The 15,002-nt window shown below is 43.7% G+C and overlaps 1 protein-coding gene across 1 annotated transcript in view; it reads left to right on the top strand.

Annotated features, from left to right (window-relative positions):
• Positions 1-8,005: 8,005 nt before the first annotated feature.
• PLEKHG7 (pleckstrin homology and RhoGEF domain containing G7) overlaps positions 8,006-15,002 on the top strand; it is a gene marked incomplete at both ends in the record, with an annotated part of 38,988 nt that continues 31,991 nt past the window's right edge. The window contains 2 exons of the mRNA XM_084255966.1: positions 8,006-8,701; positions 13,273-13,463. Of these exons, the coding sequence (XP_084112092.1) occupies positions 8,006-8,701; positions 13,273-13,463 (887 nt within the window). The remainder of the gene's footprint in view (positions 8,702-13,272; positions 13,464-15,002) is intronic.

Here is a 15,002-nt window from a genome sequence, read left to right as displayed (position 1 = left end):
ATGGGCACCCTGAAATAGGCAGTGTGGCTGCTTCCAGTGGGGCCATTATTGGCAGTGCTTTTAGAAGAAATAAAACTCTACAAGCACAGTGATCATAAGAAGTATAAGAATAACAATAACAATGAGGGCCTCCCCAGTGGCACAGGGGTTAAAGACAGTGCTATCAAGCTACTGCCAGCCACTATAGTAAAAGTTGGATCCCTGGCCAGGGAGCTGACCCACATGGCGCAGCAGACCTCTCCTGTCTCGCCTGCTGCTCCCCTCAGAAGTGTATTTCAGTACATCTGCCTGTTCTGTTCCCTACTATCTCTGGTGAATCTTCTCACCCCGCCCCCCACCCATCTCTGGCTTATACCCCAGTTCTTGAATGCATAAATAAATAAATCTTCAAAAAATATTAATAATAACAGTGATAACAATAATAAATAACTAGGAAGTGGCAGAGACTGTGAAATCAGACCTCACTTGTCCAGTCTAAAGCAGGGAGCCTGTCCTCAGAGCTAGTCTATTCACTACCAGAGCTTGGGTCTGGCTACTCGCTGCTCCTAAGTCAAAACTCAAGGGACACGAGTTGGTGGGAGGAAATCAGGAAGCAGCAAATGGAGGAGATGGCAGACCACTGTCTCAAAGGCCATCTCCCTGAATTGGGGGGATGCAGGGACTTATATGGGGGAATACTCTAAAGGGGGAAATGCTTAAATGTCTACATCAACAGGGTTTCAGAGAACAAGGCTGGGGTTCCCAGGAACTACATTCACACCTCTTTTTCTTCCAAGTTTGGGCTAGACCAGCTCTGTCATGGGCAGGGTTTTTACCATAGTAACGAGGTTGTAATCAGCCCTTGTCTACTTCTACCTCCATCATTGGTTTCAGTGGGTCTCACCTGGATTTCTGGCTTTGTCTGCAAAGAAGATAAGCAGGAGCCGAGCAAGGACAAACAGGGCAGGGCAGAGAAGTTGCCAGTTTGACTTATTTGAAAAGTAGAAGAGAAAAGCTTGCAATCTAAATTTTTCCATAGCATCTCATAATGTTTAATATTGAATTACCTCTTTTTAAAAAAGACAGAAAACCAATCGCGACTTCAAAGCTTGCAGCCTAGATCTGCATATTCATGAGACAAAAGCAGTTTGTCAGTCTGTAGACTTTGCAGGGGACACAGCCCTGTTGGCTTTCTCCCAAACTAAGACTCTTCTGATCAAGTATCATAAGCAGAAGGCAGAAAGGATGAGGCAACTGTTCCCTTTCCCTTGGCCATGTGGGAGAAAGCCATGTGTCACTCTGAGAGCTAAAGGACCACAGTGGCTTCCAGGGGGTTTCCCCAGGGTCTTGAAGAAGCTGACCCTAGAGACTGTTTTTTTTTTTTTTTTAAGATTTATTTATTTATACATGCAAGCACCGGGTACAGTCAGAAGCGTGGGAGGGTGAGAGAATTCACCAGGGCCAGAGCGGGGAGCAGAGCAGGCAGAAGGACCAAGGTACACTGCTGAGGGGAGCAGCGGGCGGCAGGAGAGGTCTGTGCGCCATGTGGGACCCTCCTCCGGTGGCCCGGGAGCAGCTGGGGATCGAACCGGCGCTGCTGCAGAGGCTGCGGGCAGCTTCGCAACCCAGCGCTCAACCACTGCACCACCGGGGAGGCCCCCTAGAGACTGTTTTCCGCTGGTATCCCTGCCCCCTCCAAAATATCTCCCTGTTCTCCTTACTGTTGGAGGCCACATTCCTTTTTTTTTTTTTAAATAATTCTTTGTGACCTTTCTTAATTTTCTTGTTTAAGTAACAAGCAGAGGTTGGAAATTTTTGCATGGGGACCTACTATTCCATTACCAACTTTCCCAGCAAGAATATTTTTACAATCAAGACTGCATGAGAGAACTGGGAGATTAAGAATGACCTTTCCACAAACCAAATATTACAGGGCAACCCCAAAGTGAAATGGGTTGGCCTGACTGTGGCTCCTCATCCGCACTCTTAAAAGGGGCCTACAATGAGACTCAACCACAGGTACACACAAAAAGGGTAACAAAGGGCTAATTTACAAAAAAGGGTAATGAAGAAATAACTCAGGGAGAAAGAGAGAGAGATAAATTGGTGAATGCATCCTAACAGTTCCTCTGAGCTGGAACCCCAATAGCACGCTGAGAGCCAGCGAAAAACCAAGGACCCTCAAGGCCCACATGTCTGGTTATATTTTAAGCCTGGCTGCTTAACTCCACCTTTAGTTCCCAGCAAGCCTCCCCTCAGTGCTGATGACATTATAGGAATTGTAGTTCTTTGTGGCTTGGATCCCTTTGGTCTGGGGTGGGGGTGGGGTCCATAAAACCTATTTATGGATTTGTTTAGGACATCCTCTATCCCAAACACAAAGACTAAAATACTTTATTCATTTTCCTTTCTTCCTAAAGTGAGTCAATTCATTTCTAGACAGCCGTGGCAGAAGCACAGACTTTTACACTGGTTGGTTCCATGCAAGCAACATAGAACAATGCCCTTGGCGACTGTGTTTTTGGCTTAGTGAAGGTGTCTATGGCAATGGCAGAGAGAGGTCAAGTCGGTTTTCAAAGCTCAAAGTGGTTAAAAATAAAAATTCATCTGAGTAAACCTGAATATCTAATTGGTTTTATTAAATCATGAATTGGGCAACATCCCATCTATCAAGTGGAAAGAAGTTCCAAAGAACTGTGTGAAATGAATGGAAGGCTTTTATAACCAGGAGGGGGTGCGATAAGGCTGAATTATTTCAGGTAGGGTCACCTTCGGGTCTAGCAAGCCGATTGCTGCTTAAGAGCAAGCAGGGAATTCCAGGGAGCAAGCAGGGAATTATTAATCTTACTGGTTAAGATTACGTTCTCAGGATGACTTGAAACTACCATCATGTTAGATATTAAGTCTGTTTGGTAATGTGGGGCTTAGCATAAGTGACTCTGCCTTGGGTATGTTATCACTTTTTTAACAAGGTAAATAATGTTCCAATAAAGCCAATGTGAAGGAAATAACAAAGGTTATCACAAAGCTAAGATAGATACATTAGACAGAGTTCTTAACTTTTAACATGTTTAAGAATCACCTAGAGGGCTTATTAAACAGACTTCCATCCCCACCCACAAAGTTTTTGATTCAGGAGGTGGGGGAATGTTGAGAATCTGCTTTTTTAACAAAATTCCCAAGTCCTATTGGTACTGATGCTGCTGGTCCAGGAATCCCACTTTGAGAATCAATGAGCTAAAAAAAACTTACCAATACTTATCTGCAGTGATTCAAAGCAATGAAAACTTTAGTAACTCCAACTGAATTAAAATTCATTTGAATTTGTATAAAGTATCTATAGACATTTTTATACTGTACCTATTATTTGGAATGCATGTAATATCTCTACTGAGACACCAAATAAAGTTTCTTTAGGGCACTGCTATAATGAGAAAGCTGATAGGTCAAATACTTTTCTATCTGCATTTTAATTATTTGAAAATGAGTATTCACAAATTTGTTCCCAGGTATAATGGTCATTTTCTCTATTTTTGGCACATATCAAAACATCTTATGAATCAGATAGATCCACACAAAATGTTTTAGACTACAAAAAAAGAACGGGTCAAAGAAATGATTCTGACAACTTTTAAGAAAACAAACACAATAGAAATGCAGAACAGAAGTGCCTCCCTGGACTGTTCAGGTGACTACTGGACAGCGAAGGAGGAAGTAAAAAGCCAACTTTGCATCATTTCTGCATTGGAACAGCCATTGTTCAATGGAAACAAATCACCTGACTTTTTCTTAAGCACCTTAGGTTCTGAACGTGCTTCCCCTTAAGCTTTTTCATAAACAAATAACTAGAAAATTCTGTAAGGAGTGGAAAGGCCAGTTCCTCTTTTCAGCTTGGATCAAGTTTGCCTGCCCTTGGCCAAGGAGGGTCCCTGGTTACAGGTGTGGACCTGCTCTTTCTAGCCCTCACCTGCAGCTCCTTCTGTGTTCCTGCTGACTCCCTGGGGACCCACCTGGACAATGTCACCTTCAGAGGCCGACCACCCCACAGGTATGTGAGGCAGCGCTGGCTGCTGGCTGAACTTCCTTCTTGTACTTTCCGTTCTCTTCGATCCTGTTGCTACTTTTTTGGTCTTGTCTTGCTGGTCTCCGTGGGTTTAAGCAGAACAGGGTGAATCATTAATCTCTGTGTTTTCATTTCCAGTACAAACATGGTTTTCCCAACAGTGTGGGTGGTGTTCGCTGCGTTCTTAATGCTTGGGAGGTAGAAGGCTGGTGAATTTTCTTTATAATGACTATTTATTGATTTAGTCGTATAGAGAACCATAAAGGAAAGTTAGCCTACACCTTTCTATTTTGAGACTTTACCCGATCTCCAGGAGGTGGTCATTTGGGGGAGTGGTAGGGGTGGTCTCCTAGGAGTCTCAGCTGTTACCTCCTCTGATCCCGCCTCCCACGGCCTCCCACAAGCCTGTGAGGGAGGCTCCCAGATGCACTTTCAAAAATGCAAGCTGGGGGCTGACAGGAGGGAGTGGCTGGTCCCAGGTCACCAGTCTAGCTGGTGGGGGATTGGGGGGGCAGCTAAAGCAGGTAGATTGTTTGCTCCAGTGACCGCAGCTCTTCCCTCTGCAAACTGCCTCCTGCAGCCCCGCTGTGCTCAGTTTCTCCAGTTCTGCGTGAGTCATGTCCACAGTTACTCTTGCCTCAGTTCCAATTTTGATGACACTGGCCAATAAATAATGCTTAACGACAATTATGCCCTTCCTATCAGCCATAATAACCTCCTATCAGCAGCCACACACTGGTGTCAGGAAAGGAAATCCACAGCAGTGTCTAACCCCTCAAAGGATGAGAGAAGGCAAAATGACAGAAGGGAAGCCCAAGGGCTAAGAGCTCTGGTAGATCCATTGTGTGAGTGCCTATGTAAACACACTAAATTCCTTTAACTGTGCTGCTGCCAGAACTTGGACAATACTAGAAAGGAGAAAATAATAAAATTCCCAGGGTGTGTATGTGTGTGAAAGTACCTGTAACTCCAGCCCTCAGCTCAGCCATTAGTTTGTTGGGAGGATAAGGAGTTGACCCCTTCGGTCAGGCTCTGAAGAGACTGACTGTACCTGTTTGATCAATAATCAGAATGGGCCTGTGAAAAAAACAGAAAGAACAAAATGAGTCCTTCCCACTAGGACCCCACTCAGACTTAATACCTAATCTCATTGCGGTTTTGACCTTTTTCAGAAGGGTGATCCTGAACCAATCAATCAGGAGTTTCCTAGTTAGAACCAGTGAGATCATCTGCATGATAAGATCCCCCGCCTTTCCCTAAGGGAAGATGGCTTTAACAGAAATATTTCCTTTGCTGATAACCTTCCCCACCCTCTGTCTCTAAATACCCGTCATATTACTAACCCTTGCCAGTATCTAGATGGAATGCTGCCTGATTCAAGAATCATTAATAAAACCGATTGGATCTATAATTTCATGAATTTTTGTTCTTTAAATGTTTTTTAATAACACTTATAGCAACAATCAGAAATTACCAAACTAAAAGCAAAACCAAATCCACCCTCCTTAATTAAAATGTAACATTCTTTTTCCTGGCATTACACTCACCCGCCTACTCCCCCAATAAGAGCACCTCATGCATATTAGTTCTACATGTAAAGAAAGTTCTGTAACACTTGAGTTCTCAGCTCAAAATATTAAAGCAAACACAAAATTAAGAATTTCAGATTTTTAATGCAGGTAAGTTTGAACTGACTTCACTTGATATCTGAGAAGCTCCTGCAGCAAGTCTCCAATCTAAAAATCAGTCTAAAACTATTATTATTTTCATTTGGCCTTAAACCAGATGACAGTAGCAGAGTGAATATAATGGAACATGAAGTCCCTAAGATCAATCTCACAGCCATGACAATGCCATAACATTGAGGCTTCTCTTTACTGGTTAGACTACATCTCTACCTATTGCTCCGCAAGGTTGTTGGACTTCCACTTGCAAAACAGATCAGGGGAAACAAAGGGAAAAGAGTGGCTGCCATAAGCCAGTACACAAACTAGAACTGTAACCGTGTAATCCCCAGGGTAGGGGAGGTTCCAGGTTCCCTGCCTCACCCTCAGGAAGGTGGAGCTGGGCAGGGAGGTGAAGCTAGAAAAGACTAGAAGGAAGAAGGAAAGATATCAGGGAGACCTGGAGGAGGCACATGAAGCAGGGAGACGTGAAGAAGCTACACTTTCTTCTCAGCCTTAGACTTGCACCAGGGACCAGGGGGACATGGAAGGAGACCCTTGAAAGAGACAGAGATATGGGTGAGAGTCCCATGGGGAGGCTGACAATGGCAGCCTTTACTGTGACTTGTATTTTGATTTTGCTCTTTTCCTGCCAGACTTGCCTGGCCCCTTCTGTCTCTTTCCTATGGGTCCCCAATAGACTTTTGGGCCTCAGCGGTCCTGCTTTGGGCCAACCCTGTTTGGCTGGGCATTTACTCACCAGGGCACGGGTAAGTTTGTGTGTTTCATGTGGAAACTATTTTAGCTATTCTCTCCCTTCTGTTCTCATTGCACACTAATTGTATTAAAGTTAATTTCTATGAAAGGTCTTACACACTAGAGTACGTTTTGTATTAATGGAGCGGTTGGCAGAACCTATTTAGAGCAGGCAGGTTTGGCGGTCAGGTGCCCCTTCTCCTGCCCTGTAACAGAATGAGAAACAAGTAAAAATTAGGGAGTACATCAGGGTGGGGCTATTGGCTTTGGGTCAAATAATCATGCTATAGAAACTTTTAACAATTATTATATTCTCCACAGAATCACAGTTAACTCTGGTCAATAAATCATCATATTTCACTTGTACTATGAGGGATAATCAGTCTAAGGAGGTCAGGTCAACGAGAAAAGAAAGGTTTATTGGCTAGCATTTGCTGTTCTCCATGATCAAATGGAGGAAGTTGAGAATACACTGTAGAAAAAGTTCCACCAAAAGGTGTTGCCAGTACAGTTAAAATTATGCAGCACTGAAAAGGTAAATTAGTGGCTACCCTGAGAATTTGGCCATCCACATGTGTTCCTTAGCAGTGAGCTGTAGATTGCTGAGTTTCACTTTGGAATTATGGATTTGTCGAAATGAGTATTGGAGATCTCAGAATAGGAGGTCGGTTACTAAACATCCATCCACAAAGAAGTGACGCAAAGTTTAAAAGCACCTTCCATGCTGCCCTTGGCAAGGGAAGGCGGCTACCTGATCTGTTCCACACCAGGTCTGTAAGTAATCAAGAACTGACTCTTAGGCAGTAATTGATGGCATGGGTAAGGATCAGCACCTTCCCACATATGGGAGACTACGCAATAGACATCAATAAATCATTTACATGTCACCTTGAATCAAGTTGTCAAATGATAAAATCAGTTTTGCTTGAGTGTGAAAAGAGCTTCACTGGGAGGTAGTTCTGCGTTAGTGAATCCTAGAAAACACCTCTACTCATGAGAGTCAGGGCATCTGGGCGACATCTGGGTTTTTCTTTTCAAACTTGCAAGTTATTTTTCGAAAACATAAGGAGTGATAAAATCTAGAAAGTTTTTTTGCCAAATATTTCACATCAATATCTCTCGAAACCATGTCTTATTCTATAATTTAAACCTGGAGGGAAAAGGCCTTGTTTTCCTTATTCTTACATTCCTGGAATACATCAAAAATGCTAAAATTAATTAAATAAGGCAGAATTAAGGGAAATATTTTGTATGTTTGATTCTCTTAAAGTGGAATATTCTACAGGTGATGGACTACGTGACTTCTGAGAAGGCTCTTAGGTCACCAGAACTTTTAAAATCCTTAAACAAATTTCATTGTTTAATTATTTAAATGGAAGTCTGGACTTCACATTAATTATCTTCAAGACATGGGGGAGCTTAATGTTAACTAGGTTCTATCTTTCTGATTTAGAAGTTTTTATGTGAAATTTCAGACCATTTTTTCTCAGCTCAGTCTCCCTCATTTGTAACAGATTCCACAGTCCACTCTTCCTGACTTAAGATGCAACAACCTGCTAATAATCATCCTCTGGGGAAGGACAAGGACAGACCAGAGAAAGACTTACTATTGGATGAGGAGACTCAACCAGCCCTGTGTGATCAGGAGAACAGCAACTCCAACAGGGTTCCCTGGAAGCTTCCAGAAACACAACCTTGTAGCTGCATGGAGAAGACAGAGTCACCCCAGCCAGAGGAACAATCCCAAGACTGCAAGACCCACCTGGGTATCTCCTCTGAGCAGCACTGTGAGAACCAGGGGAATCTGCTCCACTTTGACAGGCAAGCCCCGAGCCGAATTTCCACCTCTCCCACTTTGAGGAGATTAAGGAACAGTGGCTGTGGTACTTCGCGCTCACTGTCTCAGCAAGAGACGTTCAAAGTGCCCACCTGGGGAAGCTGGAAGGCGCCTGCAGTCTCCTCGCATTTCTTATCCCAAAGCCTACCTGGAAGCCTACAGGATTCTTTCAACCTCTCTTCGCCTGTGAGGACAAAAGTGGACTGGACTCCGAAAGTGCCTCTGGACGCTGATAGTGCCCTCAATGCTGCTGACCTTTTCCAGCCCCAAACAGGGCCCGCTGAGGAGCATGCCCCTCCAGAATCTCCATCCATCAATGAGGGGTCCCTCCCCCAGGCCTCTCTCCCAGGGACTGGAGGCCAGTCACTGCCCAGTCTCACACCACGGTCCCCTACGCCTCAGGTAAAACACACTCAAAGCCCCCTGCCTCTCCCTCTGTGAACCAAACAGAATAAATGGCAAGGCTGCCTCATTATCCCAAGGCCAAGGGTCTTGTGATGGGAGCACCGAAAGGGCTTGTTGAGGAGACACACACTATTTAAGTAAATGGCGTACAGCTGTCTGGAAAAGTAGATTGGAGGTCTAGCTCACCTGGAAGGCATTTAAAAAAGAGCCCCCTGAGGTCAGGCTTCAGATGATCTGTCAAGCATCAGATAGTAAGGAAAGTGACCCTTTTGCAAACACACACCATTTGAAGAGCACCTGTATTGACTGGTTTCAAAGGGGAAAAAGAGCAAATTATTCAGATTTCTTTTTATTTTTTAAAGATTTATTTATTTATGCATACAAGAGCTGGGGTATAGGCCAGAGATGCAAGTGGGGGAGGGTGAGAGGATTCACCAGAGACAGAATGGGGAACAGAACAGGCAGACTGACGAAATACACTGCTGAGGGGAGCAGCGGGCGAGACAGGAGAGGTTGGCTGCACCATGTAGGATGCTCCCTGGCAGGCTGGGGATCGAACTCGTGTTACAAAGGCTGCAGATTGCTTCACAGTGTGGTGCTTAACCCCTTGCACCACCTGGGAGGCCCAATTATTCAGATTTCTAATCTTCCTTTCCCCCTCCTCCCAAAAAAGAAAAATCTGAAATATTCTAGATGGGAATACCAATTACCTCTCATTTCATGATGTCTACTTTGGAATTTGGAATGCACTTAAACAAAACTAAACTGTATATATTTTCAATTTATTTCAGAGAGAAGAACCGCCTCTGTCCAGGTGTGTATGTCTTCATTCTTTCCAATGCTATAAAATCTGTTGACACTCTACTTTTATATCTTTATTTCTGCTCTGATACAGCAAAGCTGTTAATAAGGGCATTTTATTTTACAACCCCCGGATTATCCTTCATGTTTATGGGCGAAAGAGTCCTAATTTCAAGAGTCTCCTTTAAGACCAAAGCATTTTGCTGTGACTCTTTCAGGAGGATCTGACAGCCGCAGGCTGTCCTGGTCTTCATTTTGAAATGCCAATAACTTGGCCTGTGACTTAATTAGCACCCACTTGGTAATAGATTTTGTCAGGCAGAGGAAATGGAAAGGCCAGAAACATTCAACAGCTTTTCAAAGAGAAATTCAGAGGACACAGATAAAAGGAACAAGAAAGGTGTTCAGATGTAAGATGCCCGTTGACAGAACGTGACCCTCTCTCGAATGCAGGTGGCATGTGTCACTTCAGAAGCCAGTTCTGAAATTTGAGTGGGGTCTCCAGGTTGGGGCAGTGGATTTGCCACCCCTTCTGTGGATTTGCCACCCCTTCTAAGGGTGAAAGCTTCTATTGTTACAGGGCAGGGAGAGGTGCACCCCAGAACCCCCGAAACCTGCCCGCTCTAAATAGGTTCTGCCATCCGCCGCATCAACACAAAACATATGAAACTTTAATGGGAAGAAACTTTAATACAATTGATAAACAATACAGGAAAGGCAAAGAATCTAGTTTCTAAATCAAGCACCCAAAGTTACCCGTCCCCTCGTGGGTAAAAGTCCATCCATATGGGAATGGCCCAGAGGCAAGGCCCCAAAGCCTGCCACAAGTACAAAGCATCTTCCAGTGGGGACCCGCAGAAAAGGGTCAGAAACAACCAGACAAGCCCGGAAGGAAAAGAGCAAAATCAACATCAAGATAAAAGCTGCCATTGTCACCTCCCCACGGGTCTCACCCACATCTGTGTCACCCAGTCCATGACCAAAAGGCAAGCGCAGTTTCTTCACGTGTCTCTAGGCTCCATGTGCCTCCTCCAGGTCTCCTCCTGGATCTCCATCCTGCTTCCTTCCTTCCTCAGTCTCCTCTGCAGCTTCTTCTCTCCCTGCTCAGCTCCATCCTCCTTTTGGGTGGGGCAGGGAACCTGGAACCTCCCCCTTTCCTGGGGACCACCCTGTTACACTATGACAGCCCAGGAAAGAGCCAGGCGTGATTTCATCCACCCAGCATGAAGGATTGGTAGCTGAACCCTCATCTCACTTGGAAAGTAACAGAAGAACTCACGGGGAATCATTACTTTTCTATTTTATAATTTATTTTCTTTTTTTAAAGATTTTTTTTTTATTTATGCATACAAGAACTGGGGTACAGGCCAGAGATGCAGGGGGGTGAGAGGATTCACCAGAGACAGAGTGGGGAACAGAACAGGCGGATCTACTGAAATACACTGCTGAGGGGAGCAGCGGGTGAGGCAGGAGAGGTCTGCTGCGCCATGTGGGCTTCACCTCTGTGGCTGGGAATCAAAGCCATGCTGCAGTGGCTGCCTGTGGATAGATTCAAGGTGCTGTGTCTTAACCCCTTGTGCCACCAGGGAGGCCCAATTTATTTATTTTCTTATATCATTGCTTTCCTCTCAGATGTAGCCCAGATAGTTCTCCCACCTCCAAGGTAACCATGAACCATCACCATAGTTTCCTGTGCTCTTCCCTTCCCTTTGCACCTCTCTCTCTCCCCAGCCCCTGCTGTTGCCTCAAGGCTATGGTCAGCTTGCAAGTTTTGTCTTTTTCCTGACCCTTTGTTTGGTTTTCCTAGGCCCCACCTATTAGTGAATTCACCCACTGGATACTTTACTTTTTTTTTCCTTCTGACTTAATTCACTTAGCATAATCCCTTCCAGCTCCATCCAGTTGCTGCAAATTGCATGGGTTTATCTTCTTTGATCACTGAGTAGTGTTGTATTGTATTTGTGAACCATATCTTCTTTTATATATATATATAAATTTTATTTTTATATTCCCCATACAATTGCAACCCCCCCCCATTCTGACCCCAATCCCTCCCCTCCCGGCCCCAACCCCCCAAAAAGTGTCTCTGGTTCATAGTTTTTTGTTGATTTTGATTTTCACTTTCTTATAGCTATTCATTTTCCTGGTCCCTTATTTAAGTTTTCTAGATTCCTGCTATGAGTGAGACCATCCGGAATTTTTCTTTTTCTTTCTGGCTTATTTTGCTGAGCATGATCCCTTCCAGCGCCATCCATGTTGCTGCAAATTGCATGTGTTTATCTATTTTGAATGCTGAGTAATATTCCATGAACCATATCTTCTTGATCCATTCATTTGTTTTGGGGGCATTTAGTTTGTTTCCATAGCTTGGCTATTGTAATTGGTGCTGCAATAAACACAGGGGCGCAGGTTTCCTTTCAAATTAGTGTTTTTGTGTCCTTTGGGTAAACTCCTAGGAATGGAATATCAGTTACTTTTCTTATTGGACTTCTGTACTCAAACAAGAGCTTGCTATTCATAATTGGTGGGATGAGATCATTCTACGCAGTCTTTATTGATTTGAAGCCCAGTTGATCTAAATGTATGAACAAAGGTAGAGGATAATCACAAAGCCATAAGAAAATGCAGATTATGGGGTTCATGTATCAGTTAGCTGTGGCTGCCTAACAAACTAATCTCAGTCATTTAAAACAACAACTCGCTACTGTTTCTATAAATCTTTGTCCACTGGTGGTCAGTTGATCTCAGCTGGGCTCAGCTGGGTCTGTTCTCTGGTTTTGGATTCCTGAACTCCAAAATTCATCATCTTTGGATTCCTGGATTCATGAGTCCTTGAGTGACTTGTGAGACAATTCAAAGCCAAGCCACATCTAAGTAAAGCAAAAAAATGTTTATTAGAGACAGAATCAAAGCACACCCAGAAAGCAGTCTGAGTGAGCAGAGTCCTGGGGAAAACAACTGAGTGCAGATTGGGGGTTCCTGTCATGAATGGGCATACATCACTCCCTCCCATATTCTCTAGCCTTTTTCATTATTTTTCACTAAAATTTGTACCTGGGAATTAGCAGGCTGTGGTCCTTCCCTTCACCCACCATACAGGTTCTTTGGTCTGTTCCATTCTGTTAGTTCTTTTAGGACTGTGGAAATATCTTGGGTGGGGAGAGGGAAGGAGCTTTCATTTAACCTGCTGCGTTCCTCTTTCACCTAAAGTGATAGCCATTATTACATCAATTTGAGAAGAAAAAAAAAAAAAACCACATACCTTGCTTTAAAACGGATTAGTATCCTCTTCCATTTACAAGTCTTTTTGGAGGCAAATTTGCATATTTGAATTTTGAATTCTGGGTCTTCTGTTCACTAACAATGAGACCTTAAGTGAGTTCTTTATCTCTCTAAGCCTCAGCTTCATTCTAAAATGGGGCATGTGCAGTTGTATGGGGGAATATAAAAATAAAATTTATTATTTAAATTAAATAAATAAATAAATAAATAAAAATAAAATGAGAACAGTAATTTCCACTTCATAGGCTGCTTGTGAAAATCAATATGATAATGCATGGAAAGACTTGTGCATAGTGTCTAGTAAGAATTGGTGCTCAGTAAACATCAGCTGATTTTAAATTAGAATAATAGTCAAGAAGATCAATCTATTCCTTGCAAAGTGTATGCATTTGAGGTCCACTGGGGGACACATTTTCCACAGCCAGAAACTTTTCTGGCACCATCGAGAGAAGGCTCATTGTTGGTGTTGACTCATGGGTGTGCAGCCTGTCAGCAGTGGGAGAATTCTCTGGATTCTTGAAATGGTTGCCACCCCAGCCCACACCACGGGCCTTTGGATCTTCAGCAGAGAACAGAATAAGATGACTTTCTGGTACCAGAAGGGAGACGCAGCCACTCCAGCAGCCATGGGACTAGTCCCCTCGGATTTGACCAGCCTGGGGCAACGCAACTCAGGGTTAGTGAAAGTGGGGCTGAGTTGGGGTTTCTGAATGGGGTAGGGGGGAGGCAGCTGGCAAGCCCAAGGGGGCTGCAAAGTCTAGGACAGGTGCCTAGTTATACAATATCCTAGGTCCAGAATTTTCTAATGAAGCAAAGAACCAGGCTAGCAATCATCAAACCAAAAAAAAAAAAAAAGGCATTTCTCAATGATGTTTGTTTAATTGTGATTTTTCCAAACAAATAAAAGGCAGTGTAAAGTTATTCTGTACTTACACCAAGACAATGGGCTGTCGGCCACACCCCAAACATTTAGCATTTGTTATTAGTTCATTTCCAACCTTCATCTCCCTATGAGGAAATTAAACTAACAAAAAATTCTCTTTCCTACCCTCTTCAACAAGACACTGCTACCCCATGCACACAGCATTTTGTGTGGAGGAAAAAGGGAGCAATTCTGAATTTATTACAATGATTGTTTCCAGAGATAATCAGTCTAGACCTGGACGCAATGATTCTGCATGCATGCAATTTTTATAGACGCATAAAGGATTTTTTATTCCTAATATTTGGAATAGCAAAAGAAGGTACCAGTTTGGAATCATCAAAACCCCTCCCCCAACAATAATTAAATTAAAAGTCATTCTGAAGTCATTGGAACTATTTGCATTAATATCATTAATCTAACTACCTGTGCAGCCCTGCAGATGTGGCACAGGGTCCAGAGAGCCAGTCCACCACCAAGCAGTGGGTGTGTAGGACCAGGTCTTCCGCACCTTCCTCGTCTCCATTTCTGGGTGCACAGATGTACTTTTCATTGTTTTCCTGGGTCTCTCTGGTTACAGCTGTATGACTCTTGATATTTTTATTAACCCTCACCCTCTTCTAATAAATATAAAATGCCCACCTTTCCAGAATGAGCACCACTGGGTTTTAAGCACCAAGTCAACAAAGCCAAGGTCACAAGCTCTATCTTTGTGCAAACCCATTGTCCCTTCTGCTATGTCTGTGTAAACTGAACTCTAAAACACAGCCTAAGTGCTCTCTAATGAATGCCTTGTGTCACAAGGTACCCCAGATAAGGGAGAAAAGAAGAGGGGTCATTTAACCATCTCTAATGAGGCAGGGGGAGGGACTCGACTTACATTTTGCTATTGTCTGTGCTTATAATTATTCACTTATGGCCTAGAATGAAAAAGCAAGTTCCTTTGAGAGGAACTAGGTATGTGTCACTCCATAAGTCAGTGTGCCTATTTATTCAATGAGCTTATTTGAATAGCTGCTGTGTCAGGTTCTAGGCAAGGCGCTTAGATTCTATGATATGTAAGACACAGCCGGAGCCTTCCATGAAATCATCACTGAGAACAGAAGGAGCAGGTGAGGGAGGAGCGAGCCCTTGAGTGGATCAGAAAGGAAGAACAGGTGTCTAAACTGGAATTGAAGATGAACATGAGTTTGCCATGCTAAGTGGAGCTAGGTAGGACGATGAAACTACCTGAGCTGAGGCCTGGAGGCAAGAAGTCAGGGTGAATTTGGAGAAGAGTGAGTGGTAGCGGTC

This window comes from Talpa europaea (assembly GCF_964194135.1).
Source record: "Talpa europaea genome assembly, chromosome: 15".
NCBI classification, from domain to species: Eukaryota; Metazoa; Chordata; class Mammalia; order Eulipotyphla; family Talpidae; genus Talpa; species Talpa europaea.
Note: the sequence above shows the minus strand (reverse complement) of the source record. Positions and strands in the feature narration are given on the sequence as shown.